Consider the following 27469-nt stretch of genomic DNA (forward strand, 5'->3'; position numbering starts at 1 on the left):
CACAAGGAAGAAAAGAAAGAGGCCACAAAAACGGAGAACGCAATCCCCAGAGCTCTGGGAGGCAGTAACGTAAAGGGAGAGCTCTGAGCTTTGGCTATAGAGAGATGGCCCCGGATATAAATCCCGAACCTAGTACTTTCCACCCGTCAGGCCCAGGCTCCTGCTCTGTGACATGGAGATGGCACTAGCCACACCCTGGAGGACTGATGAGAGGCCTGGAGAAGACAATGCACGGTAAGCACCGAGCCCAGCGCCGGCCACAGAGGAAATGCTAGCGAATGGCCACTGCCCTCTGAGGCCTGCGGCTTCCACAGCAGTACTTGTGGCCATGTTGATCTAGAAGCCACTGCTAACATGCCCCCAACCCCCTACTGTTCCCTTCTCCTCCCCTCCGCCCGCAGCTCCCTGGAAGCTGTGTGATGAGGCCCAAGCTCCTTTCCCAGGCCGTCCCCAGAAATGAGGATACTGCGGGCTCTGAGGATGCAAAGGTCCGATTCCCCCAAACAGCTTATGGCCTGAACCTCGAGGATCTGGGGTTGCACCAGGAAGGGATTCATAGAAATTTCCAGAAAATAATCTCAGCCAAAGGTCACAGGCACATCTGGGAAGCACACAAAGACAAACACAAAGCAGCAAGGGCAGCGAACTGGAAAATGCACTCTATCAACCAGCCCTGGAAGACCAGCAGGGGTCTGCAGTGACAGGACCAGGGGGCCTGCCATCCACGGCTTCCCAAGTTCTCTAGAAGGCCCTGGAAAGTTAGGAAAGAAACTCCTTAAGACCTATTCTAGCCTTCCTGGCCTCTAGTAAGAGGAAAAGCAATGGTTTAAAGACATAAAAGCCCTCCCTTCGGGTGGGCCGAATGGTAACCAGGCAGCAGGCCTGAGAGAGTTATCCACACCCCAGCCCTCGTGAACACCCACCGCTGCCAAAGCACCACAACAAGCTGGCAATCTGCTTGAGGAGAGGTACACGGATCCTCCCTCCTGCCAGCCCAACTCGTCATCTGAGACAGTTCGACCACGCTGGGCAGTGCGGGCAGCTCCATCCTAAGGAGGAATCCCTAAGTGCTCAGTACATGCCCAGTCCGGCACGGACTAAACTGTATTTATGCAACTGCACAGCTGCTTTCTCACTGGAGCAAGAGTGTCGAGTCTCTTTTGGTAGAGAAACACTGATTACCTGGGCGGGCTAGTCAGGGTCCCGGGTGGACACGGACCTAGAAGCCATCTCAGGGTCCAGGAGAAAGAACACTGAGATCAACTGGTGACAGCTGGGATCGCAGGAGCGGTGAGTGCTGGCCACGTGGCTGTCAGCGTACCCTGATCAGAACCCCGTGATGAGAGGAATCCTGTCTAATTCAGGCATTCATTTCCAGAATCCCAACAAAAAAGCCTGGTTTTTCTTAATAGGTGCTCAACAACAACAACAACCAAAAATTTTAAGGAACAAATGGATAAAACTAAAGAGAAATGGGGAAAACTTGAATGTGCAAAGACAAAAAAAAAAAATCCTGATTAAAAATTAAAAGGACGGCCAATCACAAAAAACCATCTTTTCATGGTTCTATGAGACATTCGGAACAGGCAAATCTACAGGAACGGGAAGTAGATCAGTGGTCGGCGGGGGCTGGGGGGATGGGTGGAACAGGGGCGCCAGCTAAAAAGCGTGGGTTGTTTTTTTTTTTTTTTGAGTTTACGAAAATGTTCTAAAACTGTGGTGACAGCAGCACGTATTTGTGAATACACCGAACTCCACGGAATGGTACACTTTAGGTGACTTGTATGGCAAGTGAATTACATCTCGAGAAAGCTGTTATTAAAAAATTAAAATAAAAAATAAAAGGGCACGTGCTACGAAGTCAGACAAGGAGAGAAGAAGGTCATGGCCCGGGTGACGCAGAAAGGAGGGGACGTCCCGACAGGAGTGACACGTTGCTCAGGGACATTTTAGCCGAGGCCAGATGTTACGTGGCTTTGACCTTGGGACTAATCTCACTCCCTTGGACAGCCCATCTGATGCCACGGCTTTAAACCATTTGTATACTCATGACGTTTAAATTTATATCTCAAGTTAAGCCTTCTCTCCTGACCGTCAGCTTTGTGCATCCAACTGCCTACTCGCCATCTCCCCTGAGCTATCTGTGGCAGGCAGAATAACAGATGCCCAGAGACGTCCAAGTCCTAGGCCCTGGGACCTAGGAACATGATACTTTATATGACACAAGAGGCTTTACAGAGGTGATTCAGTCAAGGGCCTTGAAATGGGGAGAGTATCCTGAAAACTATTCGGATGGATCCAATATAATCAAATGAATCTCTAAAATGAGAGACTCTTTCCTGGAAGTTTGGTCAGAAAGATACAACGTTGTCTTTGAAGATGGAGGAAGGAGCCACAAGCCAAAGAAAGCAGGCAGCCTCCAGAAGCCAGAAGAGGCAAAGACACAGATTCTCCCCTAGGAGAACGCAGCCCTACCAACACCTTGACTTTAGCCCAGCGAGGCCCAAGCTAAACATCTGACCTACAGAACTGTTAGATAATACATAGGTATTGTTTTACGTCAGTAAGTCTGTGATAATTTGCTATAGCAGGAATAGAAAACTAACATATTACCCGATAGGCATATCACACTTTGTATGTCCAAAACAGACCTTTCGATTCACACCTCCAAAATGTGACCCTCCCCATCTCAGCAAACGACATCTCAGTCCCTAAGGATAAGCCTTGGCACCACCTGTGACTCCTGCTCATGCTCTAGCCACTGCACGCCCATCCGAAACCCTGCCAGTTATATCCAGACCCGATCGCCTCTCACAACCTCCGCCACCCTGAAAGGCGCCAGGCACCATCATCACTCGATTAGTGCAACGGCCTCCCAATCGGTCTCCCTGGCCCCCCGCTCTACGGTCTGTCTCCGCACGGCAGCCACAAGGCATCTTAAATCATAAAGCGGGACAGACTATACAGGTGTTAAATCCCAATGTATACCTGAAAGTTATATAATTGTATTAACCACTGTTACCCTAATAAACTTAATTTTAAAAAAATCATAAAGCAGATGACATAACTCCCATGCTCAAAACCTTCCCCATTTCATTCACATTAAATCTCGAAGTCCTTCCTGTGGCCCACGAGGCCCCGTGTGACCTTGCCCTATCACTTCCGGTACCTTCCGTCCCACCACGCTCCCTCCCCCTTGTTCACTCATCCCCGACCAGCCACCTCCCGCCCCTACACGCCTCCCTCGGGGCCTCTGCAACCTGCTGCCATCACTCCTCCTTCTTCCAGATCTGTGCGTGGCTCGCTCCCTCACTTCAGACTTTTACTCAGTTGTCACCTGACCAGAGCGGCTGCCTGACCATCATCTAAAGGCACCGCTCGCCACACCTCCCTCTGTCCCTGCTCGCTGCTCTACGGGTCACTCTCAAGCACGTTTATCACATGCTGACTTTTCATATCGCCCCCGGTAGAATGTCAGCTGCACAAGAACGAGGACTGTATTTTGTTCACCGTTGTGTCTCTGTCGACGAAAACAGTACGTTGACACTGACATATCAGTTGAATGAGTAAATGAAGCAATAAACACTTGGCGTTCCCCATGGAAATGAGAAACCGCTGACGATTTCTGAGAGGCTGACGACTACGACCCAGGCCCCAGGGGAGAGAAGGGTTAATTAGCCAGTGGTGTGAGTATGGGCAGGGACGCTGGGGGCACTGAGGGCCATTCTGGAAGATTTCTGCAGCAACGGCCAGTGTGAGGGAGACTGACACGTACTGGGGGGTGGCAGTGAAATGCTCCCTCTCTCTCCTTTTCCTTCATTCAGTAAATAGACGTGTCGGGCTCTGGGTTAGGCGTGGTAAAGGAATACAGATGGCGTAGAACAAGCCTCCATCCTCCTGGAAACTGTGGCCTTGCTGGGCAGACAGTGGTGTCGTGATGGGCCCGATACTCACGGGGAAGCAGTAAGCGGGTGGCAGGCAGATAAGGGCGGGGGGGAGGAGAAGAAGTATCGAAGGCAGCAGGCGGAGCCAGAAGCCAAAGTGGCCAACAATGTCTACAAATGGAATTATCTTAGTAAACCATGGGCGACACAAAATAGCCAGGTAGCATTAAACTGGAGAAAAGCTATTGTAATCTTACCTCCCCTCCTCCTCTCAGATCCACACACACCTTAAAAGGGCCCCACCAGTGTCCTAACTTCTGTATTTTGCTCGCCATCCCCCTAGTCAACCAGGCTCGAGGCCTGCAGTGGGCTGACCCAGCCACAGGACCCCAACATCTGGGCCTCCACCTGGTCCACACCCCTTCTTTCCCCACCTCCACTATCACACTCTGGGCCTTAGGCCCAGCATTGTATGACCCTAACACGCCGCAGACCAGCTTTCTGCTCCGGACGCCTCCTCTTACGCTTTGTCTTATATCACACCACGAGAACGTCCTTCTCCAAACAGTTCCCTATTCAAAAGTCTCCGATGCTGTTCCATTGCCCAGAGAAAACTATCCACTCACACAGCCCAACATGTAAGGCTTTCTTTCTCACTTTCTGCCCTGCTCCTCAGCTGGCCTCCTCCAGCCTACACTGACTCCAGCACATACGCAGACATGTGCTGCCCAGTGCAGTAGCCGCTAGCCACACAGAGCTACTTAAATCAGTCAAAACCAAATCGAATTTAAAATTTGGTTTTTCAATGGCACTAGCCACATTTTAAGTACCCAGGAGCCACATGAGCCTAGTGGCTATCGTACCAGTCACGATACAAAGATTTTTCTCACCACGGTAAGCTATTTTGGACAGTATCACTCTGCACTTTTAACGTCCTCCCAATTCATTTCTACATCTTCCACCATTTGTTATTTCTTTGCAAAAACAGCACCTGTGCCAAGATGGAGGCTCCAGCGACCCCAAGACAGGAGCAATCTCTCCTGTCTCTAAAACCCTGTGAAAGCGTGACCGGGGTCGCTCACTGGTTCCTGCTGTGCCTACTCTGAGATTTTTTAATAAAGTTTATTTGGACCAAACTGATGACACGTGCCACAGATCAAGATCTCAGATGCTCTCCGTGCCTATCTTTTCTTAACTTCTTGGTAATATAAAGCTCCATGAAAAGAGCTAATTATGAAGACCTAAAATTCCTAATGAAGTACAAAAGAATAATTTTACAGGCACCTTCACTTCAGAAACAAAATGATGAAGGACCAATATAGTTTGGGTATCCAAATGATTCCGTGCCTAAAAACTTAAAGGAATTCTACCTATGATTTGCTTTCCACTGTAACCACTGATGAATGTCAAGAATAGAATTCTAGCTTTCTATATCCACGGTTTAAATTATTATTGATTCACGCTTTGTGCTAGGTGATGGGTTTCTTCTGATTCTGCGGATGGCAAATGCCTGTGTTCAGAAAGTAAACAATGAAGCCGAAGTTGACGGCACCATGTTGGTGATTCTTTCGGACTCTAAACTCGATTCCACTGTTAGCTAAACTGCCTTGCTTTTTCCACAAACGATGTGCAGTCATGGGCTTGAACTCTAAGGTAGGGTCAGGAAGAAAGATGCGAAGCAATGAGGTTATGCAGAGCAGCTCTGAATCAAGCCTCTACGTACGACCTGTGGTCCCAGACCTGCAGCCTCACTTTGGGAACTTAACAGAAATGCAAACACTAGGGCCTCATCCCAGATTTACAGAATCAGAAACTCAGGAGAGAAGAAGCCCAGAGCTGTGTATGTTTGTCTGCTGGCTTTTACTTTTTAATCAAAGTATATATTAAATATGGCGCAATATACAGACTTTAGTGTATAGTCCCATGAGTTATAACAAATGTATTGCTTTAAATTCAATTAATTCTTTTTCCCATCTTAACTATTTTTAAGTGTACAGTTCAGCCGGGTTAACTATATTCACATTGTTGTGCAATGGATTTCTAGAATTTTTTCATCTTGCAAAACAAACTACACCCACTGAACAACTCCCCATTTCTTCCCCTGCTCTCTGCAGAACCTATGCTTTACCAAGCCCTGCAGGTCATTCCGATGCAGGCTGGTATTTGAGAAACTGATCCCAGGCCATGGCAGCTGTGAAGAATGGCAGAGAAAAGCAGCGGGTATTTGAGTGGCCTGGCACTCAGCAAAGGCTCCAGCGGGTGATGTGTTACTGGCCCCTTCTGATTCTCTGCGCCCAATCCTCAGTGCCTGGTATGGACACGGCATTGCCTTCGACCCTGGGGGGATCCAAACACAGGCAAATGGACAACAAGGTTTTTCAAAACCTTGCGTAGTCACAAGTTGAATGAGGATATTGTATTTCTCGACATTAGACCAGGTTCTAGAAATTTCACCTGATGGCCCTAAAACAGAATCAGAAAGCTATAAACTTTGATTGGAAGAGAGTGATTGTATTTTCATCAGTGGCTGCACCAGACAGTCGTTTAATTCCAACTTTGAATTTCATCTGTCCATATTAATCATTTATGCCTCTCCCTTGGAAATTCCCATTTGATCCTCTCCAATGGAAATTCTGGGAGGGTGTGCTAACAAAGGAAATAACCGGTGGCGTTGCAAACCACAGAACAGTTTTGATTTACAAGTCATTAGAAGCAAGAGGCATTTACTGTTCTTTATAGGCAAAAAGGGATTGCATCATGAATAATGGAAAAGGCAAAGTGCATTAAAAACTCTTCTGCAGATAATGTTCTCTCCGGGCCGCAGAGAACACACATTCACTGAGGACTTCCTATGTACCAGGCACCTACCAATACATACGCAGTTGCTTCCCAGCCCCTGAAGGATCAAAATCAGGCCAATCTCTCTGCCATTTCATTTCAAGAGCTAGAGTTTCTGAATTATCATCTGATTCTCAAAAGATCCAATGACTTAGTACATACACCACAGTAGGTCAGGAGCTAGGAATTTTAGAAACAAACCAGGAAATTTTACACTTTTCACTTTTCTTACAAAGCATTCCGGCATATGCTTATGATGCCCTGATTTCTGTAAATATTAACAAACCAAGGGAAAAGCATCTGGGAGAAAACAGGTTCTAGTGCTTGGCGGGGAAAAAAAAGAAAGAAAGAAACGAAAAACAAAACTACTACAGCTTTTCATTTTATGATGAGGCAGTACCAACGAGGCTCTGTTAAATTCTACGATCTCTAAATCCCACTCAGTACTTTTTGGCTCCTATAGCAGGCACTTTCTCTGCTTTTTAATTTGCATTATGTGTGTCCATTTTTCTAGCCACCGTGACAGAGGATATTAAAGGAAGGGTTCCCTGTACTCGTATTCAAATGTGAATTGATACTTGGGATTCTAAGAGGGTAATTACAGCAATTCATGTTTTTTTCATAGTAGTCCGCTGCCATAAAATCCAAACGAGGCTTACTACGTCTTCTACTTTAAAAACTGTCACATTATCATATTCCACTTTGCCCACTCTCAAATGCTTCATTCTGTAAAAACTTCAGGGGGAACTTTGTGAGACAGCTGTAATCATCCTAATGTAACGTGAAGACTGTGTGATGAGCACTATAAATGATGAGGGCTGTGAGAGTATCATATTTAGCACAAAAAGTAGAAAGTGAATTTTAAGGTGTAAATACACTCACGTAGGATTTACAGTTCTTACAAATATTCAGTTCTTGTTTTGTTGTTGCCGTTGTTGTTTAGATCACTCAGATGCACAGAATTTCCATTTTTCCAGAGTAACACAGCCCCATGACGACTCTCGAAGCCAGGTTTTCTGTCACTCGGGTAGACATTGTGACAAATGTCCTAGTCCTGAACAGTAAGTCCTCATCCCGTTCACAGAGCACAATCATGAAACACACCTCTCATGCGAGTTTAAAAATAACCCATGCTACCTAATACTTAATTTGAAATTAATATTTAACTGGATACTTTATTTTATCATGTCATCCACAATCCAAGGTCTTTAGAACCAAACAAAAAAAACCAAAAAGCAAAAAACAAGAGCTTCTGACATTAGGTGCTTCATTTTTGGAAACATAGAACTTTTTTATTTTTTTTTTAACTTGATAAGTACCCGTATAAAACTGCCTTAAAAACCAGCAACATCAGACCCTGGACGGAGATGGAGAGTCCAAAACAGAACCACCACAGAACGAGTCCCTCCACATTCTGACATCTGCTGTGGAGCAAGCAGGCAGACCAGGGAGAAGGTGAGGGCAGGAAGAACAAGCAGTGCACCAAGCCAATGCTCTTAATGAGAGGACCGCTTGATGCCTGCTCACACGGCCTCCCCAGACAGGACAACTGCGCGTATCGGTTCCTGTATTATTCCTATGGCTGGTGCACCTCCCAACAATACGGTCAAAACAACGAGAGCGACACAGCGACTCACCCCAGGGGGTGGTCCTAGACAGCAACACGCACAATTCAGGAGCTTCGTTTGAAACTCAGGCTAAGTTATGAAAGGATGTAAGAGAAATCCGACTCTCAAATTTATTTAGGCCAAGGGATCCTCCATGGGAAAAAAATGTTATAGTGGTGACTGTAACCATCATAGTTGCCCGTCACTTCTTACTTCTAACAGTGCGCCCGAGAAGTGGACAAAATACTCGCCCTGCATTATAGAGAATCAATTGGCTTACTACAAGAAGAATTCTTATGAAACATTAGAAAGTCCAACCAAATTGAAAAATGTGCAAAGGTTATGAACAAGACATTAAAAACAAGAGCAATGCAAATAGCAATAAATATGCGAAACATATTCTTAACGTCATTCATAATTATAAAAACAGAAATGAAAACAAGATACCGCTTTGCCTCTAAAAGAATTGGCAAGAAAATAGGAACGTGATATTCATTCTTAATGACAAAGGTACAGGAAGATAACGGTCTTCACGCATTGCTGCGGGAGTATAAATCTGGCTCAATCTCGAGGTAATATGGTAATACCTAGGAAAATTTTAAATTCCCACATTTGTTAACTGAATTCCACTTAAATTCCACTGCTAGATGGTTTCCCTATAAGATACTTGCCAAAGTGTGCAAAATACGTGTAAAGCACTACTTGTAAAAGAAAAACTGTACGACCTAAATGTCTCTCATAGGGCCAGGTAAAATAAATCGAGCTATATGATTCCATGAATTACAATACATTCGTCGCGTTGACTGCCTTGCAGCTGTTAAAAGGAATGGAAACAATCGCTATACCCGCCCGTTTTATATACTGCTCTATGAGATCAGTGGTTCTTAACCAGGTGAGTGGAGACCCCTCGTGCCCTGCAGAAGAGAGAAACCGATGGCATCACGGTTAGTCCTGAGCCTTACCAGGAGGGCTTCATAACCGGTGGGGTGCCCATCTCACAAAAGCAAGCCTTCTATTTATGTCGTTTTAGAACTCAGATTCCTTGAAGAAGCAATCGGTAGACGATACAAAATAATAAGAATGAGAGATCCTCTTTTAGATAATTTGGCTGTTGAATACCTACTGTGTGTCAGGCATTGAGCTGAACACGGAAAATACACAATCTCATCTAATTCTCACGTTTCCAACAGGAAATCACTATGATCATTACCACTGACAATGCACATGCTCAGTCTCACAGGCAGTAAGTGAAAGAGCTCAGGTTCAAACTGCTGTGTTAGCCTTCCTAGCGGACGTCATGCCAATCCCCACCCTCACTTGAGGGACAACTTAAACTGACATTATACTGAAATGCTCAAGAAAGAGAACATTAGTTTTGTTCCTATGATCCTAGAAATGCAATAATTTAATGTACCCTCTCTCCAGAATACCCCTGGAAGTTTGAAACACTTTTTACTCAAGAGTCAAATTATCTAAAACAATTATGTTTAATTTCCTAACCAAAAAAGTTATGACTTCCTTTTCCTCCATGTGGCTGCATCCCCACCACTCTTCTTAAACTTCTTCATGATGAGGCGATTTGCTAAGATTATCATAGCCAACAAGGAGAGCCACATACGACATAAGCCCTGTGTCCACTTCGCTGACTGAGGACAGAGAAAAGGGGCTGGGGTTTTTAGAAGAAGGATGGAAGTACACTGTCACTGGAGGAAAAAGAAGATGGCGGTGGCAGGGTGTCACGTGACACCTCACTGTACTTGCCACCTCACAGAGCCCACTCACTTCACTTGGTCCTCGTTGCTCTAAATCTATCTGCAGGGGCAAGGAGAACTATGGTCTTGGGGTAACTGGGGACAGGATGGACAGTCAAACAGTTGCAGGTAAAGTTTGTTCAAGTGTTGGAAAAGTGGTTGAGTTCTACGTGCAGAGGGTCTGAAAATCGCTACCAAACCTTAGACAACTTTACAGCTCTCTCGTTCTCTCACTGTTTCATTCATATACACACACAATCTACATTCTGCCGAGTCTCCCACACCTATCATCGTTACCAAAAATTTTTAAATTTACAATTATGATTTAGTACACAGTAAGCCCCTGCACTTCACAGCCCATAATCCATCTATAAAACTCAATTCGAATTGCAAAAGGGATACAAGAATTCATTGATTAATTCAGGCAAAGCCCAAAGTACTGTATTTGAGAGACGATTTTACTCTTTTCTTCTATCACATTCTTTCCCCAAGATCATAAATCTCTGAGTGTTGACTTTCCATCTTAGAAAAGTGAACGCCATCCAAGGCAGCATATAAATCACCTTGAGAATAGTTATTCATCGTGGGCAAATAAAAATGTAAGCAGGCAGATGGTGAAAAGCTCATTTATACTGGTATAATTTCTTGGGACTAGGCAGGCAAGGGAGAAAATGAAGGGAGTTGTGAAATCTGGCACCACATTTATAGGATGAGAATAAATACCCGAAACAACGGAATACTAAAAATTGTCATACCACATCGCTACAATCTCCTCCACTCTTCACCTCTGGTTCAGATCTGACTTTCTCCCTTCATGGTAACAGGAATGATGGGAAGGCAAAGAGGAGGAAGAGGAGGAGGAGGGAAAACCCATACTCAACACTGCAGTGTTTTAAGCCCTTTTCATTCACCAGTTTCAGAGCTCTTAATCCTTTAGGTACTGCTACGGAATAGAAGAGGTTATACCACTCAGTGCTGATTTTTTTTCATAGGGCTCCAGCTCGCAAGTGGCAAATCCAAGGTGGCTACCTTCCCAACACTCTGGTGGACGTTTATGTCACAAAGCCACACTGGCCTGGGGGGAGGGGAGAGAAGGGGAGCAACTTTGTGACTCCTCCTTAGGCTACCCCCAAAGACTTGCTTATTCCACTGCTGAAATCCATTAAAAGCCCCCAATACACCCTACTGGCCCCTGAGAAAATATGATTTGGGACCTTCCCCTATATCCTACCTCCCTCTTATAAAAGCAACACCAAGCCAAGAAAACAAAACCCTGTTCTCTATCACCTACAAAAAGAACATGAGGAAAAGGAAGGAAAAAGAAATGGAGGGAGGAACAAGTCTTTTAAAAAGTAGCACAAAATTAAATTAATCCCCAAAGCTGCACGGGAAATTACACTGTCATGCCTTCTAGTCAGAGAGCTCATTAATATCGCCAGAAACCAAGTTCAAGAAGCCCTTGAAAAATGCACACAGGGCTTAGGTTCGTGTGTGATGGCTATGTTTGTTGCTGATTTGTTAACAAGAGAAGAAAAGAAGGCAGAAAAATACTTTTTTGTAAGACAAAGAAGCTCTCAGTCATGGAAGGCACCTACACAGTCTTGGCTTACTAACCTGGAACATCACTTATCTAAAAACCTTTTCTCCTGCTTCTAATCTCAAGATATAAAACAGAATTACAGTAAGTCCTCTCTCAATGTCAAAAGGTTGTGCGACTTTAACAGAAATGACGTAACAAAACCAGTTTTACCATAAGCTAATTGATATAAGCAAGAATTAAATTCCTAAGCATCTTGTCGACATTACAACAACAAAAAAAAGTTAAACAAGATGTCGTTATCTGAGAACCTGCTGTATAACTACTGAGAAACATGCATGGTGTTAATAAGCTCAGTGTCTTAGTCAGCTCCAGCTACCATAACAAAATACCACAGACTAGGTGGTTTAAACAACAGGAATTTATTTCCTTATAGTTCTAGAGGGTGGAAGTCTAAGATCGGGGTGCCATCATGGTTGGGTTCTGGTGAGGGCCCTCTTGCTGGTTTGCAGACGGCTACCTTTCTCGGAGTCCTCACAGGGCAGAGACAAAATGAGGGATCTCATTCTCTCCCGTATAAGACTATAATCCTAACAGGTTAGAGCCCTGCCCTTATGACCTCATTTAACCTTAATTGCCTCCTAAAGACCCTACCTCCCAGATACAGCCGCATTGGGGGTTAGGGCTGCAACACATGAGTTGTTTCTATGAGTTCAACTACTTTATGTACCTCATGTAAGTGGAACCATGCAGTATTTGTCCTTCTGTGACTGGGTTATTTCACTATAGCATAAAGTTCTCATGGTTCGTCCACATTGCCGCATATGACAGCATTTCCTTCTTTCTAGAGGCTGAATAATAATCCACTGTATGTGTATCCCACATTTTCTTCAGTCATTCATCCACTGATGACCAGTTAAGACTGTTTCCACCTCTTGGCAATTATGAATAATGCTGCAACAAACATAGGCGTGCAAATGTCTCTTTGCCATCTTGAGTTCAAGTCTTTTGGATAAATGCACAAACGGGGAGTTTTTGTGTTTTATTATATGGTAGTTCTATTTTTAATTTTTTGAGGAACTTCTATACTGTTTTCCAGAAGCCTGTATTTTCTTGAAGGCCTTCATTAGATGCTCTACCAAACCTGGAAGCACTACCTGGCAGAATTCTTACTGTGTAATAGAAGATGGTATAATATATAATAAAGGGCACCGTCTTGAGAGCAAGAAGTCCGCATATCAATCTTGTCTCTACCACAGACCAGTTTTGTGACTCTTGGCACATTAGTCACCCACTCCAGTTTGGGGAATGGCCATTTGACCCCTAAAGACTATTCTAGTCCTAAGATTTAGTGATTCGAAGGCTGCAATTCAGAGTTTTAAAAAGTGTGTTCTCCAGGATCTGGGGAGGAGATGCAATCAGACCACCTGTTGACAGGGAAGGGGGTGGGTGGGAAGGGTAATCACACCAAACACAAACCTACCTGTAACAAATTCTGAATGTTTTAAATGACATTTCCTACATAGCAACCATTTGGAATTAAACTTTGTGGGGTTATCACAGAATTCAATACATTTTCAACAATTGTATGTCACTGATAGCTATCTTACTCCTTCGTCAAACAGCTGACAATAAATGTGTCACATATTTTGAACAAACTTTCAAGATTGAAAATTTGTGTTAAAAGAATTATCCGAAAGATCAAAATAGCACATTACCTTATTTTCAAAAATCTGTCACCATCCCATGCCTGATACCCTCGATCGACACTTACCTATACATGTATGTATCGTGGAGTTGAAGAATAAGCGAATGATAAAACTGGGTGGACGGGATTATCTGGCCAGGCTTCAACCTGAATGTCTGAGGACTTCAAAATGACAGCTCTATGTGTTGTGAAGTGGTTCAAAAGTTCAGTGTTAAAATGACAATTCAATCGAGGACATGAAAATTCTTCCTGAGGCAAAATTCAGTGAAATCCTTTATGTCTATCTCCTTCCTTTATTCATAAAGCAAAGCTCCTACTTTGGGTAAGGTGGAGGTAGTTTGACATGCTTACTTGGAAATTCAATTCTGCAATTTTCCAACCAAATCCCACTTGGCTAATTTACATGCCGATCTAGTGCTCAGTATTTAGGGACATCATGAGAAGTCTTTCTAAACCTGCTAGCTTTTAGGGGTGCAGTTGCATGTGGTCTCTTGATAGCATTATTGCCACTGCAATTCAGACAATTAACCAGGCAAAGCTTCTAATGAAACAATCAGCCCAGGGGCTGATAGGAGCTGACAGCAAGCTCTCAAGGCCCAGGCTTAGAGATGCTCTGTTCACGGTTTCCAGCGGAGGGATTAATAGTACCGATTAACCATTTTATCCTTCCAGGCCAAAGGGAGGTGTCTGGTACTATAAATTTGCCTCGAATGATTAGCACAACATTATTTTTAAATGCTCCTCTTTTTCTCTTTTCTCCAAGGGGGATTCGAGGCAGTTTTTAAAGTTTCCCAAATGTTCTTCAAACAAACTCTGGATCCCCTGGATATTATGCAACAATAAGAAGTCAGGAGCTACTGATGAACAACGTAAAGACGGGGATCAGCCTCCAATGCATTATGCTAAACAAAAGAAGCCAAATCCAAAAGGCGACATACTGTACGAGCCCATCTACGACATTCTAGAAAAGCCAAAACTGTACAGACAGAAAACAGACGCGCGACCGCAAAGTTAACTATAAAGGAATGCAAGGGAATTCTGGTGAGGGATGGAGCCAGCCGTTCTCGATTTTGATTTGTTAAAAGGGATACAAGTATAGTGATGAATTTATTTATAAATTAATAAACTTGACATTTAAGAAAAATTGAAGTTTTGTCCCTCAGTCACATCTGCCAGAAAGGTGGGTTTACATGGCTAGATGTGAGCTCTATTATTCAGGGCTGTCTCCATGTGCCCCCAATCCTCACCCCACCCCTGCTCACCCCTCCAACAGCCCAACCAGTCATGGCCCAGTGCAGGGAACAGAAACCACCCCATGTATTTCGATCAGAAAGGGATTCGGTGTGGGAATTAGGTGCTTACAGAATCATTGAAAGACTTAGAGGAGCAGAGGTCCCCCTTAGACTTTTTAGTTCAAGGACACACCACCATAGGCACCATGATCCAAACGTCGTCGGGAAGCTGCTGCCACCACAACAGCTCATCACACCAACGCATGTGGGGCTAAGGCCCCGGAGCAATGAGTCTGGCCCCTGTGACTGCCTCTGAACACTCGCATCTCCCTGACCTTGCTGCCAGCAGCGCCGGCAGAAGGAACCTAGTCTCCATCTCAGGCGTCCGAATCTCACACAAATGCATTTATAAAGCTGTCACGCATTTAAAAACTTAGCAGTAAGAAAGTCTGGGACAAAGAGTTGTTAGGTTTCCACTGTGGAACGAAGACCCCAATATTAGAAGAGTCGGTCCCAAGTAAGTCCCCGATCACCGTTTATCCTGTCCTAAAACAAGGCATTCTTCAATGAAGAAAACACAACAAAAACCTTTCTCTGTCTAAACTTAAATGGTGGTAAGAGTCAAAAAAATTGTCCTACAAATGGGTAAAATCAAGATCCTAATTCATTTCATTATGGAATAACATTTTGTTTTCGCAGTTAGTTCTAGCCCCAGAATAAAAATTTAAGATCTCTGCATTTGATCACTCTTTGAACTTGTATATTAAATACACAAGTTGGCTATCTTCGAGTTTTATTCTGATGAGAATTAAACAGACTAATCCTGAAAATGCATTAATTTCCCAGACATCTGTAAGTTATGTCATGGTAAGCCAGAACCGAAAGAGGAGAGTGGGACATTGTGATTTAGAGTAAGAAATATATCTGGTCTTTGTCTCCATTCCTGGCAGAGAGCGCCTAAAACCCAAGAAGTTCCTAAAAGATAAGAGAGATAAAGATGTCTTTCGTTGTTATTAAGGTAACTTTCAGAAAGCCCCTAGGTAACCCGAGGATGGAGAATGGATGCCAATGGAGCCAGATTAGAGCATTGGAACTTTCAGTCTCCTCTCCCATCCTCGACCTCCCGGGAGGGGAGAGGGGCCGAAGACTGATAGCCAATGATTTAATCAACTGTTCTCATATAGTGAGGCCTCCATAAAAACCCAAAAGAACAGGGTTCAGAGAGCTTCTGGGCTGGTAAACAGGGGGAGGGGTGGGGACAGTGGCTCATCTGGAGACAGCATGGAAGCTCCAGACCCTTCTCCCATACCTTGCCCTGTGCATATCTTCTGTCTTTTCCTGAATTTTATCCTGTTCTAATAAACTGGCAAATGTTCCTCTGAGTTCTCTGAGCTAATCTAGCAAATCAATCAAATCTGAAGAGAAGGACATGGGAACCTCCAATCTATGCTTAGTTGATCACAAGCACAGGTGACAACCTGAGCTTGCAAATGACATCTGCTGTGTGTTGGGGACGGCATTTTGTAGGACTGAGCCCTTAACCAGTGGGATATGACCCTACCTCCAGGTAGACAGTGTCAGACCAGGGCACCCAGTTTGTGTCTGATGAGAACCATACTGAGTTCACTGCTTGGGGATGTTATAGAGATAAGTACCTTTTATGTCTATTAATCCTAAAGACCTAACACGATCAAAACAATAATCCAAAAGAAAAAGTTTAGCTAAATTACAACAATAACTATAATTCTTAGTTTTCCAATGATCACTCATATAGTAATGATATTCTCTATATTGAAAGGGCTAAGGAACCTTCTCACAAGAAAGTTTCAGCCTTTAGGAATTTCACCTCCTTCCTTCTTGGGTTATTTCTCCAAGTTGTACAAAAAGGAGGCAATGGAAACATTTTCTTTTATCTGACAGGAAAACTATTGGGTGGATACTGCTAGGTTCTTTAACTCTTAAAAAAAAAAAAAATGTGACAGAGAACAATGGCCTAAAATAAAAATAAGGTCCAATCAACAGTAGCTGTTTGGGTTTCGAGAATCATCTCCCAGAGTTGTACTGGAAAAAAATGAGGTGAGTCTGCACAAGAACCAATTTTCCCTCCTCAGAAAACCATCAAAACACCATCACACCCCTATCACACCCCAGTAAGTCTCTTACAAACAATTTCTAAAGTTGCTTTCACAAAAGCAGGAAGGGCAAAAATGACAATGAGAAACTGAGGACTGTTCCTCACTTAAGGGGAAAAAAAGCTCTCCCTAGTTTTCCTTCGGGGTATTTTTATTTTTAAGTCCAGGTTGGGAGTTAGTTATTTCTTATGGAAAAATCACATACTGTCTTCTGCCAATGTTACTGACTGGAAAAGCAAAATGGGCAATGATTCTTTGTAAAAAGAACAGATCCGGCCTCTCAGATTTCAGGCTTAGAGGAAGCACCTACCAAGGAAAGGCAGAATCAACACTAAGGAGGATTCACAGAAAAAGGAAGACCACCAGCCCTAATAAGTAAGCTGATCAGGTTATAGCCCCTGTTAGGTTTTGCCTAAGAATGCAGCTGAGAGTAAGACTCTAAAAAAGCATCACCAAAATCTAATAACTTCTCTACTCTTTTCATTTCTCTCTAGAGCAAGACTTTATATTTATGATGGTGTGAACCCACAAAGGTTCTTTTCCAAGGAAATGAAGGGGATTGTATTTTTCAACTCTTTAGCAACTAAACACCCCAGCCTCAAATCCCACCCCACCCCAAAATCTCAGAAGGGCATTTCGACAACAGGGCTCCTACCACTTACGACAGCTGCCAACTTAAGTTCAAGTTCACCCACACCACCAGCTGCAAGTGGTTTCTTTCAACCAGAAACTCACTGTAGAGGTAGAAGCAAATGAGTTTCAAAATCTCACGTACCCTATTCATTTCTTACCCTGCAAGAGTACCATATCGATAGTGAGGAATATTTGTAGGTAGGCTGATCCTGCCTCTTTAAGAGTTGCCAAGTCCCTGTCAGAGTACATAATCATGTGAAGCAGCTAGGAGAAATCCTTCAGCTGGCAACCAAGACCATTTGATTGAAGAAGCTGCCTTGGGAATTTCAACCCTACAGAACAGATTTTGTGAGTTTCTACAACTTTCTAGCTAAGGTGATTTCAATAAAATTAAGAATAACATCTAACAGACAGTGAAAGTAGGCATCGGCCCGGTTCAAGAGGTCAGGTCAATGGGACATGAGAATCGAAAGAAAAATTAAGAAACAAAACTTCGCTCCTGATGCAAAGTGAAAGTGACAAAACGAAGTGCCGCACTGGCTTCCTTCCAGCTGCTACCGGGCGGCACCGTCAGTCAGGAGAGTCTCGTGCGCAGATGACCCAGTCCAGGAAGCCGGGCAGAGCCTGGCTGGTCGCTGACCTCTGCAGGGGTTGCTCCTCCCTAAGCAGGCGTGGCAGGTGTCCCCTGTGTCATGGACCTAGACTGCAGTACAACGCCGAGAAGGAGTCTCAGCCACTGCCCCACGGACCCTGGCCCGGGTCTGTAGCATGCAGGGGTCGAGCATGTGAGGCAGGAGCTTATGTGAGCACGAACCACACGAAGAAGCCGTTATTCAGGGGAGTGACATAATATATTGTAACTGCTCCCATCACGTCAATAGGCATCGTTTTAATGGGTATGTTAGAATTTCTCCCACTTGAAGTTAAAACGACTCCAATTTCCATGAAAACAGGAGATTCCTCATTGGTAAAATCACAATTCACCCACAGCAGCTGCCAGCCACAAGAACAGACATGCCAGGCGTGCACGGGGCTGATTTTGCCTCTCCAGGCAATTTTTCCATTCTATAATTTGTCTCCTCTTAAAACAAAGAGATGAGCAAGTTACAAATATAATTACTATATTACTGAACAAGCAATAACACAAGCCATGAAAGTGCTACGAGAGGACCGCTAGCTTACCTCTGGCTCTGGCTGTAAGGTTTGCTCATCTTCAGCGGAGTTTGGTAAAATGGCCCAGGTTATGTTGGCACTGGCTGATGGCAAAGAGCCAAATGTCCCATTTTTCAGCTGCTCTGTGGAGTGTGACTTGGGCCCGTGCCATCCCAGGATGTTTTCTGAAATAAAGACTTAGGTTGATGCCAAGTATTTTCCAAATGAAACATTTATAGCTCAGAAAATATCTGCACCTCACTATTTAAGGAGACTGTCTTGAAATGGGCCCAGTTTGGAGTGGACCACGGCAGATTTAAGTGGGGCTTGTTTTGAATGACGTATCAAGTGTAGCATCAGATCATCTATTTATAAAGTAGTTTCTGTATAGCGGCAGTCTCAGAATCACCACAGGGTGTTTCTCTCCCCATCCTTGGACATACAATTCACATTTTACCAAAGACAAATTTTCTTAAAGGTGTTTTCCTTATTTTTTAACTTTTAAAAAAATGTTTTTTAAACATTTACAGTAAAAACAAAAGTCAAATTTTATCAAAAATGGTCTGCTCAAAATGTGGTCTGATACCACTTGACATGATGACCACAGTTCAGAAAAGATGGCTGCAGTGTGACCATGTGAAGTCACCTCTGCTGTTGGCCAAAGTCAGGAAGCCCTATCACTAAAGAACAGATGTGGTCATTTGTATCAACACCAATCTGGTAAACCAAAAGCATTTTTCTAATCCTTCCCCAACCTTTGGGGAAAAAAAGACTAACTCTAATATTGTTGTTTAAAGAGTGATGGATTATCATCAAATATTTGTATTTGCTTACTATTGGGGACAGGAGTAATAGGGTGGATTTCTTTACTCCTTTAACAGCATTTCTGCCATCGGAATTAGAATAGGTCCAAAACTCAGCTGAAAAGTAGGGATAAGTGATTAAGAAAAGGTAGGATGACATGGAGACTGCCTCGCGTGAACTAGAACTCGGCCTCCCAGCATCTCCGATGTTCCATCCATAAAGTAATCGCATCTATCAGTTTTTTCACTAGAGTTACTCAGAGAAAAATCTACAAGTGTCCCAAACTTTTAACACCCACAGGGCATCTCATCGATGGAAATAAAACAACAGAGGCAGATGAAAAGGCTGTCCATGTGCTTATGCATGTGTGTCAGTGTGTGCAATATTATCCAACCCAAGCATATTTGCATGCAGAAATCTTTCTTTTTTAATGCGAAGTATTAGATCATATAGCTCTGCTCCTAAAAGCCTCAAGTGACTTCTCTTTGGAACGGAAACATAATCTAAACAGCCTGGCTTGCGAGACTGCCCGGCCTCATTTCATTCTCTCTTCATTGCTCACCATGCTGACATTTTTTCCATTCTTCAAGTGAGCCAAGTTCATTACAGTCAAGAGCCTTTGCGCCTGCTGTTTCTCTTGCTCAGAGTGCCATCCCTCCAGTTCTCTATATGGGGGAGAGGTCTCCTATGTAAATCCAGGAGTCGGCTAAAGGTCACTTGGTCACAGGAGGCTCCTGATATCTCCCTGGCCAAAGGAGCATCCCAAAGGCACTCCTCGTCATGTCAATCAGTTTAATGTCTTCATAGCACTTAGAACTATCTGGACTCACCCTGCTCATTTGTCTACTGTCTTTCTCTCCTCCCTAAAATGTCAGATTCTTGAAGGCAGGGACAATATTGCCCTGCTCATGGCTGTGTCACTAGGACCTAGAACATGGTCTAGCAAAGGGTGTGTGATCGATAAATATAGGCAGAGTGAATGAATAACTTCAGATTGTCAGAGACAGTAAATTTCAAGAAAAACACATTTCATAACCTCCTAAAAGTTAAAAAGTAAAAAATGAAAAAAGAAAGTAGTATAGTGGTTACAAGCAGCTGGGACCAGGGTGGGGGTGGTGAGATGGGCAGTCACTGTTTGATGGGTAGTTTCAGTTTTGCAAGATGAAAGAAGTGCTGGAAACTGGTAACACAATGTGAATGTACTTAACACTACTGAGCTGTGTACTTTAAAATGTTTGATGATAAAGTTTTTGATATGTGTATTTTACCATGATTAGTTTTAATAGCAAAAAGACATCCATATATCAGTCCTTGGTGTCATTTAAAAAAGATGAAAAGCTGCAGGATGAACTAAGATCGGACTTGGGAGGAATCCCTACAAATAATAAGGCAGGTGGGGCTGGACTAAGAAAGCCAATCCAGGGTTCAAGACACCAGAATCTGCCTTAAGAAAGGTGGAACGACACTTCTTACCCATCCTGCTGACCAACTCTTGCTTGGAGACCTGAAGTTGGATTCAGATCTTAAATACTGGCAGCTGTCTCATATAGATAGGGGTACGGCTTTTTTGTTTTGTTATACAAGTAGTAACTATCCTCTAAATTAATTAGGAGAGCTTAAAAAGCACTAGGGGAAAAATGAGATTTGCTTGCCTTGCCAATCAGGACAATGTTCCCTCCATTATTCCCAGATTTCAATTCTGTCCCTCTCTTCCCTCCATTCCATCACTCAGAGATGATAACCCAGAAACCAAGGGGGCAGGAAGTAGAGTCTGGCCAGGCAGTGATACACTGCATCCTGTGATAGACAAAGACCAGGACAGGATGACTGAAAGTAGCAATGCATCATGGGGAATGTAGTTTTCTATATATTTTATAGATTCAGAGTATCAAAGAACCAATTGAGTGAGGACCGAAGAGAAGTCCATCTCAGACCAATCCAGTTGCTCTAATAAATAAGCACTGGTCTGGAAATATGGATAGACATGTCTTCTTTGAGGATGAAGGATGAAAATTTCAAAAGAGAGTGAACGAAAAGGATTATATGGAGCAAAGTTATCTTTAGAAGGCTTAGAAGAATATGTCTCTGAAATTTCTCATGTAAAGCGTCAGAGAAACATCAGGAAAGGTGTATCCACAGCACAATACGGGATAAAGCAGCCTCTATGAAATAAGAACAGAAAGCTAGAAGAAGAAAACAGGCTGAGGTGAAAAAGGAGATTGATGCATTATGGAATTATTATGAGGAAATTAAATCAGCATTAGAATTAAAAGGAACACTGAAATCAGGAAAAAGTAGAAATAACACTGTATAAAAGTCAAATAAGGAGCATGTCAGCATAAGGAAATTCTACCAGTGTGCAGCTGCAAGAGGCACACGGACAAAAACGAGACAGAATACAATAGAGATAATGTGCAACAGAAATCCTAAAGATGCTAAAGGACGGAGATCAGATCATGGAAAAGAAACAACAAGCAATGACTTAGAAGTAAAGAGACTCAGCCTGCGCTGAATGGACAGCTGTGGGGGCTGCAGAAAAGTCTACCACATTCCAGCAAAATCAATGGAAAAGACTCACATCTACGCACAGCTCAGCAAGACTCTCTTAGGCTTTTTATGACTGAAATTTCCAACATATACGCAAGCAGGCAGACAGACTTGTACAGTGAATGCCTAGGCAACATTCTGGAGTAACAAAAATCAAGAGAAAAATTTTCCAATCACTGAGGCAGAAAAATTAGATTTGCCCTAAAGAAAAAAAAAAATCAAATTGGTTTTGAATTTTGCTAGAACACTAAATGCTAGAAGGTGAATAGAAGAAGAGAGAAATGCAAATAAAAGTCTGCATATTGTGGAAGGAGGGGTGAGGGGCTGCGGGATAATGCTCTTTCTCAGCCAAATTATCTTTCCTCTGCTTGAAAAAGAGTCAACATTTATTGAGCTCTTACTAGGCGCCAAGCATACTGTACACAATTTACTCATCTAATCCTAATCACGAACCATGAGGCAGGTGTTACGATTATGCCCACTCGACAGATAAACAGAGGCACACAGACCTACTGAGTGGCAGGATCGAAAGTAAAACCCAGTCAGCCTGGCCCCAGAGCCCACACTCAGACTCTACGCCGTGTGCCTTCTCAGCAGCACTGCAGAGACTAGGAAAACCTTCTGGGAGAAAAAAACTACTCGAAGACATATAGCAATACACAAATAAAAGAAGGTCTAAGAGCTCAAGACCGGAGAAGTCACGTATGAAAGGACTAGTGGTGAGCCATGAACCCGGTTAAACACAGAGCTGAGCAAGGCTGAGACTAGGCGGAGGTTTGGGGGAAAAAAAAGGCATTTGCGTCAGGTGTAAAATTTAAAGAGGCACCAAGACACTCAAAAATCAAAATAAATGATATTTTCACACGATATTTTAAAATTTTAAATTAATGCCCCTCCCCCCCCCAAAAAAAAATGTCTTACAGGACTTGGTCTCACCTCATCCTGTCAAATCCTGTCTTTATTTAAAATGTAGCTATTTTTTTTCATTCTGGATTTTTTGGTATTAATTTTGGTTTAAAAATATCACATTAAAGCATCATTTTTATCCTAATTACTTCGGCACCCCTAGGCTCACGGTGAGTGCTTTTCTCACCTCACTTAGTCTGCACCCTGGAACAAAATTTAAGTAATTTTTCTAAACATGGCTACATAGTTGAATATTAAGTTAAAAATTATTTTAAAGAGATTTCATCATTATCACACATTATTAAGTATTAATATTAAAATATTAATAACAATAGCCCCCACACTATATTACCAAAAATCAGAAAAACGAAAGAAATTAAAATATGCTGAATCTTCATCACTAAAGGAGAGAGTCAAAAATGTGGTTTGTCAATCTTGACTTTGACAATTACAAAATACAGGTGAAAGAATGCTTGTGAAAAATGTGATGGAACCACTATTAGAATTTACATTTTTCCCCCCAAAACACTATAGAAGAGTAAAGGAAATACAACTTGTGTAGCAAAACAGAAAACAAAAAAAGCATCACGGAAACATAAAAACAAAAAGCATAAAAAAGACTAGTTAAAAAAAACAAACAAACACCGGTTTAAAGAAAAAATAAATGGACTATGTTACTCTACTGAAAGAGAGTCTCAAGATCGTGTCATAAAACAAAACGGAAGTCTAAACCATATTTCAGTAATTCTAAGACATATCTAATTTTCACATTTTAACATCCCTAAAGCTGGAGTTTATCTTACAGTCAGCGGTGTGGCACAATTTAATTGGCAGCCTTTTCTTTCCAGTGGCACAAAGGATAACAGTGTGTTTTACTACTGATGGTGTTTGACAGTTGAGAAAATATGCCTCACTTACAGAATGTGATTCAGAAAGGTCTAAAGTAGAAAGGTGGTCAAAAAACATGCCAGGGAGGTATGAATGAAAAGGACATTGGGATCAAAACAAAACATGTGGCTGTTGACTGACAGTAAAATCAAGTAGCCAGACATCAATCACCTTTCACTCTCTGGTCCACTGTCATGCTCATGAGCAGCGAGCTCATCAAAGACGACACAATGGAAGAGAACAGGAAGGTAAAGGGTCGGGAGGCCACCAAACAGCAAATCTGGACCTTTAAACAGGCTTTTACACACACCCGTAGCTGCACGCACCATACTTTAGCAGGTATGAGAACACAGGGAAGAGGGAAGCAGCTATAAATGTTTTGGTTCCCTGAACCAACCAGAACTAGAAAGAAAGAGCTACCGAAGATGTAACTGTAGGCTTAAAGGTTTGACTGTGGACGGTGTCACCCAGTCCTTGGCCTCAGTGTAAACCTTGCTCGGTGACAGGTGATGGCAGCTAGCAGGGTCCTTCGCTCTTCTGGTAACACGGTGACCTCATACCTCCCAGATTCAGTAAACCTAAGAGGGCTTTCCAAAATGGAGTAAGATTGACACACTAGAAAAAAACATAAGGCATATTTATGAAGGAAAGTTGAGATGTCAGTATCCAACACAGCGCTCCAAAACTCTGTTTAGACAGAAAAAAAAAAAAGGAAGAAAGAAAATCCACCCATCTGAAGTATTCTACACTAGTTTTTTGTTTTTTTTTCTTCTCCCAACATGCAATACACTGAAGGAACTATCACATTTCTATCTTGGCTTTTAATCAGAAAATAAGGGAAGGTGCCTTAAGTGGGGCACATGTTCACCCAAAACAGTGGGTGTCAGGGAAAAGGGTACAAGAGACTGAGGAAGCCAAGGGAGTCTCTGAGTGGGGGGAGAAAGGTGAACACTGGGAGTCTGGAGATGTCTCTGGAAAAAAAGCGAAGCACAGCAAAAGGAGGAGGCAGAAGAGCCAAGGAGAGTCCTCAGGACAGTCTCACCTACTTAGCCAAACCCCCAAACGGGCGGAGGACCAATGCAACCAGCTTATTAGTTGACAATCCCACAAATCTTACCAGAGAAGGAGAAAGTTATCGCAAGGACGAGTTACGAAAAGCACATTAAATTCTGCTCTGGTTCTCCTCCCTTCAATTACCCATCTCTCGACCTCCTATCCTGATTATGTCCCACGGCACATGTGTCACCCACGGTGATGATTCCCCAAGGCTCTCCCGTCACTTGCTCCAGCAGCACTGACCCCAGTGCTCTTGCCCGACATGGCTTGCACCGATTGTTCTGTTAGCACCCAGCCCCCACCTGGCACTAGAATATGCTTGCCCGGTTACAGGTGTTTGCTCTGACTTTGAACCATGTTCCCCAGATCATGGCCTGCACGCAAGGAACTAACCAGAAGCACAGACAACAGACTCTGCACCCTAAACCACTTCCAGGGTCGTTTCTCTCCCACTTAAAGCCCAGACTCCCAAGTGACCCAGCCCTTTCCTGTTCTGATGTAGTCCTGCCTGCCTTACCACATGGAATCTGAGGCTTGCATCTGGGCTGGGGAAAACAGGCGCCCGCCTACCCCCCGCCGTCATCAAGCATTTGCCTCCACCAAGCTGCTGAAGTAGATTTAGCAGTCACAAGGAACAGAACAGAGCTGCATAAGCCTTCACCAAAAAAGCCAACTTACTTTATTAATTTTAATTACAAAACTCTCCACCAAAAGAAGTTCAATGAAGCATTTCAGCCCACTATACAATACCTTAGAGATAAACATCGGAGACAGGGCTGGGACCTCGAAATGCACGGGTGGGGTGGAGATAGAAAAATAGATGAATACGAAAGTATTTTTAGATTTCAGTCCAGTTGCTCGGCGTGTTTGAAATGAAATGAGCATTAGAAAGAGGGCAATACCTGCGGACAAAGGCGCCTAAGACAATGCATTTCCTAGAAGATACAGTGAAATGCTACAGGAGATGAAAAGCTACAAGACCACAAATTAATTTTTGATTAAGAAAAGGAGCAGAATTTAAGAAAAAACATTGCAGGGGTCAGAAGTCAAAGAGACTTGAAGCAAGAACAGTGTCTGGATATTCGGTGTGCGGGAGGGCATCTCTGCCTCCCTGCCCACTGCACACCTACAGGAAACCCTGGCAGAGCTTCGCTTTAATGAGATTGTGATTTCCATCAGCCCAGCCTGGCCAGCCTTAGATGTAACCAGTATGGTTTTATCAGTGGGAGTCAGGCTGCTATAGCTACTCTCAATCTCGGGAGCCCCGAGGTTCGAAACAAGTGTATTTTGTGGCAACACTCCTGGGGTTACCACATTCTCTTATTCCACTAGCTTGAGATTCCGGAATTCAGTTTTAACTGCAGGCAACGATGACGATTTGGGTGTGGGAATTCAATTTTTTCTCCCAGTGTGTGGTAGATTTAAAAGACCCATGCAGAATGTTTTAAAACTTGAGGGGCTGTGTCATGTGGATAGAAGTTCTAAAAGGGTTAAGAAGGCAACAAAGTACCCACTGTGCTCCCTCTATTCTTCAACCTTCAGTCAAGTTCCTCGATAAAAATGGCTAAAAGGAAGGAGGATGGACAAACAGGGCATGGAAGGGATGCAGGAGGTAAGGCCACACGTGGGTGACCTCAGGGACGCTGCTTGCTCTCTTCTCTCAGAGAGTTCCCATTTCGACCTGTCACCACATCTGAAATTCCACCTTGAGCTCTGTCCCTGCAAACGCCAGAGACCTAATGAAAATCAAGAGAGGGGAAGTAGAAATTTGCTAGAAACCAGCCCTGAAGAAAGAGGTATGCAATTCATTTTAGGATGAAGAAAATGGTTCCAGCTTACAGTTAACCAGCGAAAGAATCTTGAACTGGGCCCTTTAGGATGCAGAGGTGAGAAGCTATGATATAGTATGTAAAAGATCATAGAAGCCTTGAAAAGCCTCCAGTCTAACTCTGATTTTGTGCCCAAGCCCCAGTGGGGTCACTCACGCTCCCTCCACAGCATGTCAAGGAGTCTCACAGGGGCTTCAGCACCAGCGTTTCATATTTCGAGTTGAAAAGGAAGAGGAAAGATAGAAGAACAGGTGTGGGTCCTTCACTCTACGCCTAAATACACACACATCTGCTCCAGGACTGGATCCTGCACCTGAATTTTTTTCTCTTTCATTATGGACATTAATGGAGTAATCGGCAAAATTCAGTAGGGTTTGTAGATTTGGGAACAGGACTGTACTCATGTGAATTTACTGATTTTGACCATTATGCTGTCATTATGTAGGAGAGACACCCAACCCACCCCATACACAGCCTACTCTGGAAAACCAATATCCCTTGTAATCTTAGTAAAACAGAGGGAGAAAAGAAAATTGAGGAAAGCATGAAATACAGACTCTCATCATAACCTAGCTTTAGTTTTCATCATCTATATTGCCTTGTTCCCTCCTTAATTAAGTGAACCCTGGGCAACAAAGCTCAATGAGTCATCTGTTAAGTCTCTTAATTCTACTACTTGATAATTATATAAGACATGACCAATCTCAAGCTAGTTTCACCTTTATCATTGAACTTAATCTTCACTAATATCTTTATATCTGCTTATCGATTAAACCCTATCCCTAGCTTCTTGATAAATAACTAAAAATGTTCCTGGCATGTCTCCTAGAGGAATTCTCACACAGGTCCACGAGGGGACATGCAGCAGGATGCTCCCTGCAGCAAGGTGGGCGGGGCAGAGAGCAGGAGGCCACGTGCTTGTCCATCATCAGCGGGTGTCAGGTAAAATGTGGTGGACACACACC

The 27469-nt window shown here is 43.3% G+C and overlaps 1 protein-coding gene across 5 annotated transcripts in view; it reads right to left on the reverse strand.

Annotated features, from left to right (window-relative positions):
- The window catches only part of OSBPL10 (oxysterol binding protein like 10), a 234052-nt gene that overhangs the window by 35606 nt on the left and 170977 nt on the right, over positions 1–27469 (reverse strand). For all 5 annotated transcript variants that reach the window (XM_016140772.2, XM_016140773.2, XM_016140774.2 and 2 more), the window contains exon 6: positions 18505–18659. In XM_016140772.2, coding sequence (XP_015996258.1) covers positions 18505–18659 — 155 coding nt within the window. The remainder of the gene's footprint in view (positions 1–18504; positions 18660–27469) is intronic.

Source organism: Rousettus aegyptiacus, unplaced genomic scaffold (genome assembly GCF_014176215.1).
Source record: "Rousettus aegyptiacus isolate mRouAeg1 unplaced genomic scaffold, mRouAeg1.p scaffold_m13_p_4, whole genome shotgun sequence".
NCBI classification, from domain to species: Eukaryota; Metazoa; Chordata; class Mammalia; order Chiroptera; family Pteropodidae; genus Rousettus; species Rousettus aegyptiacus.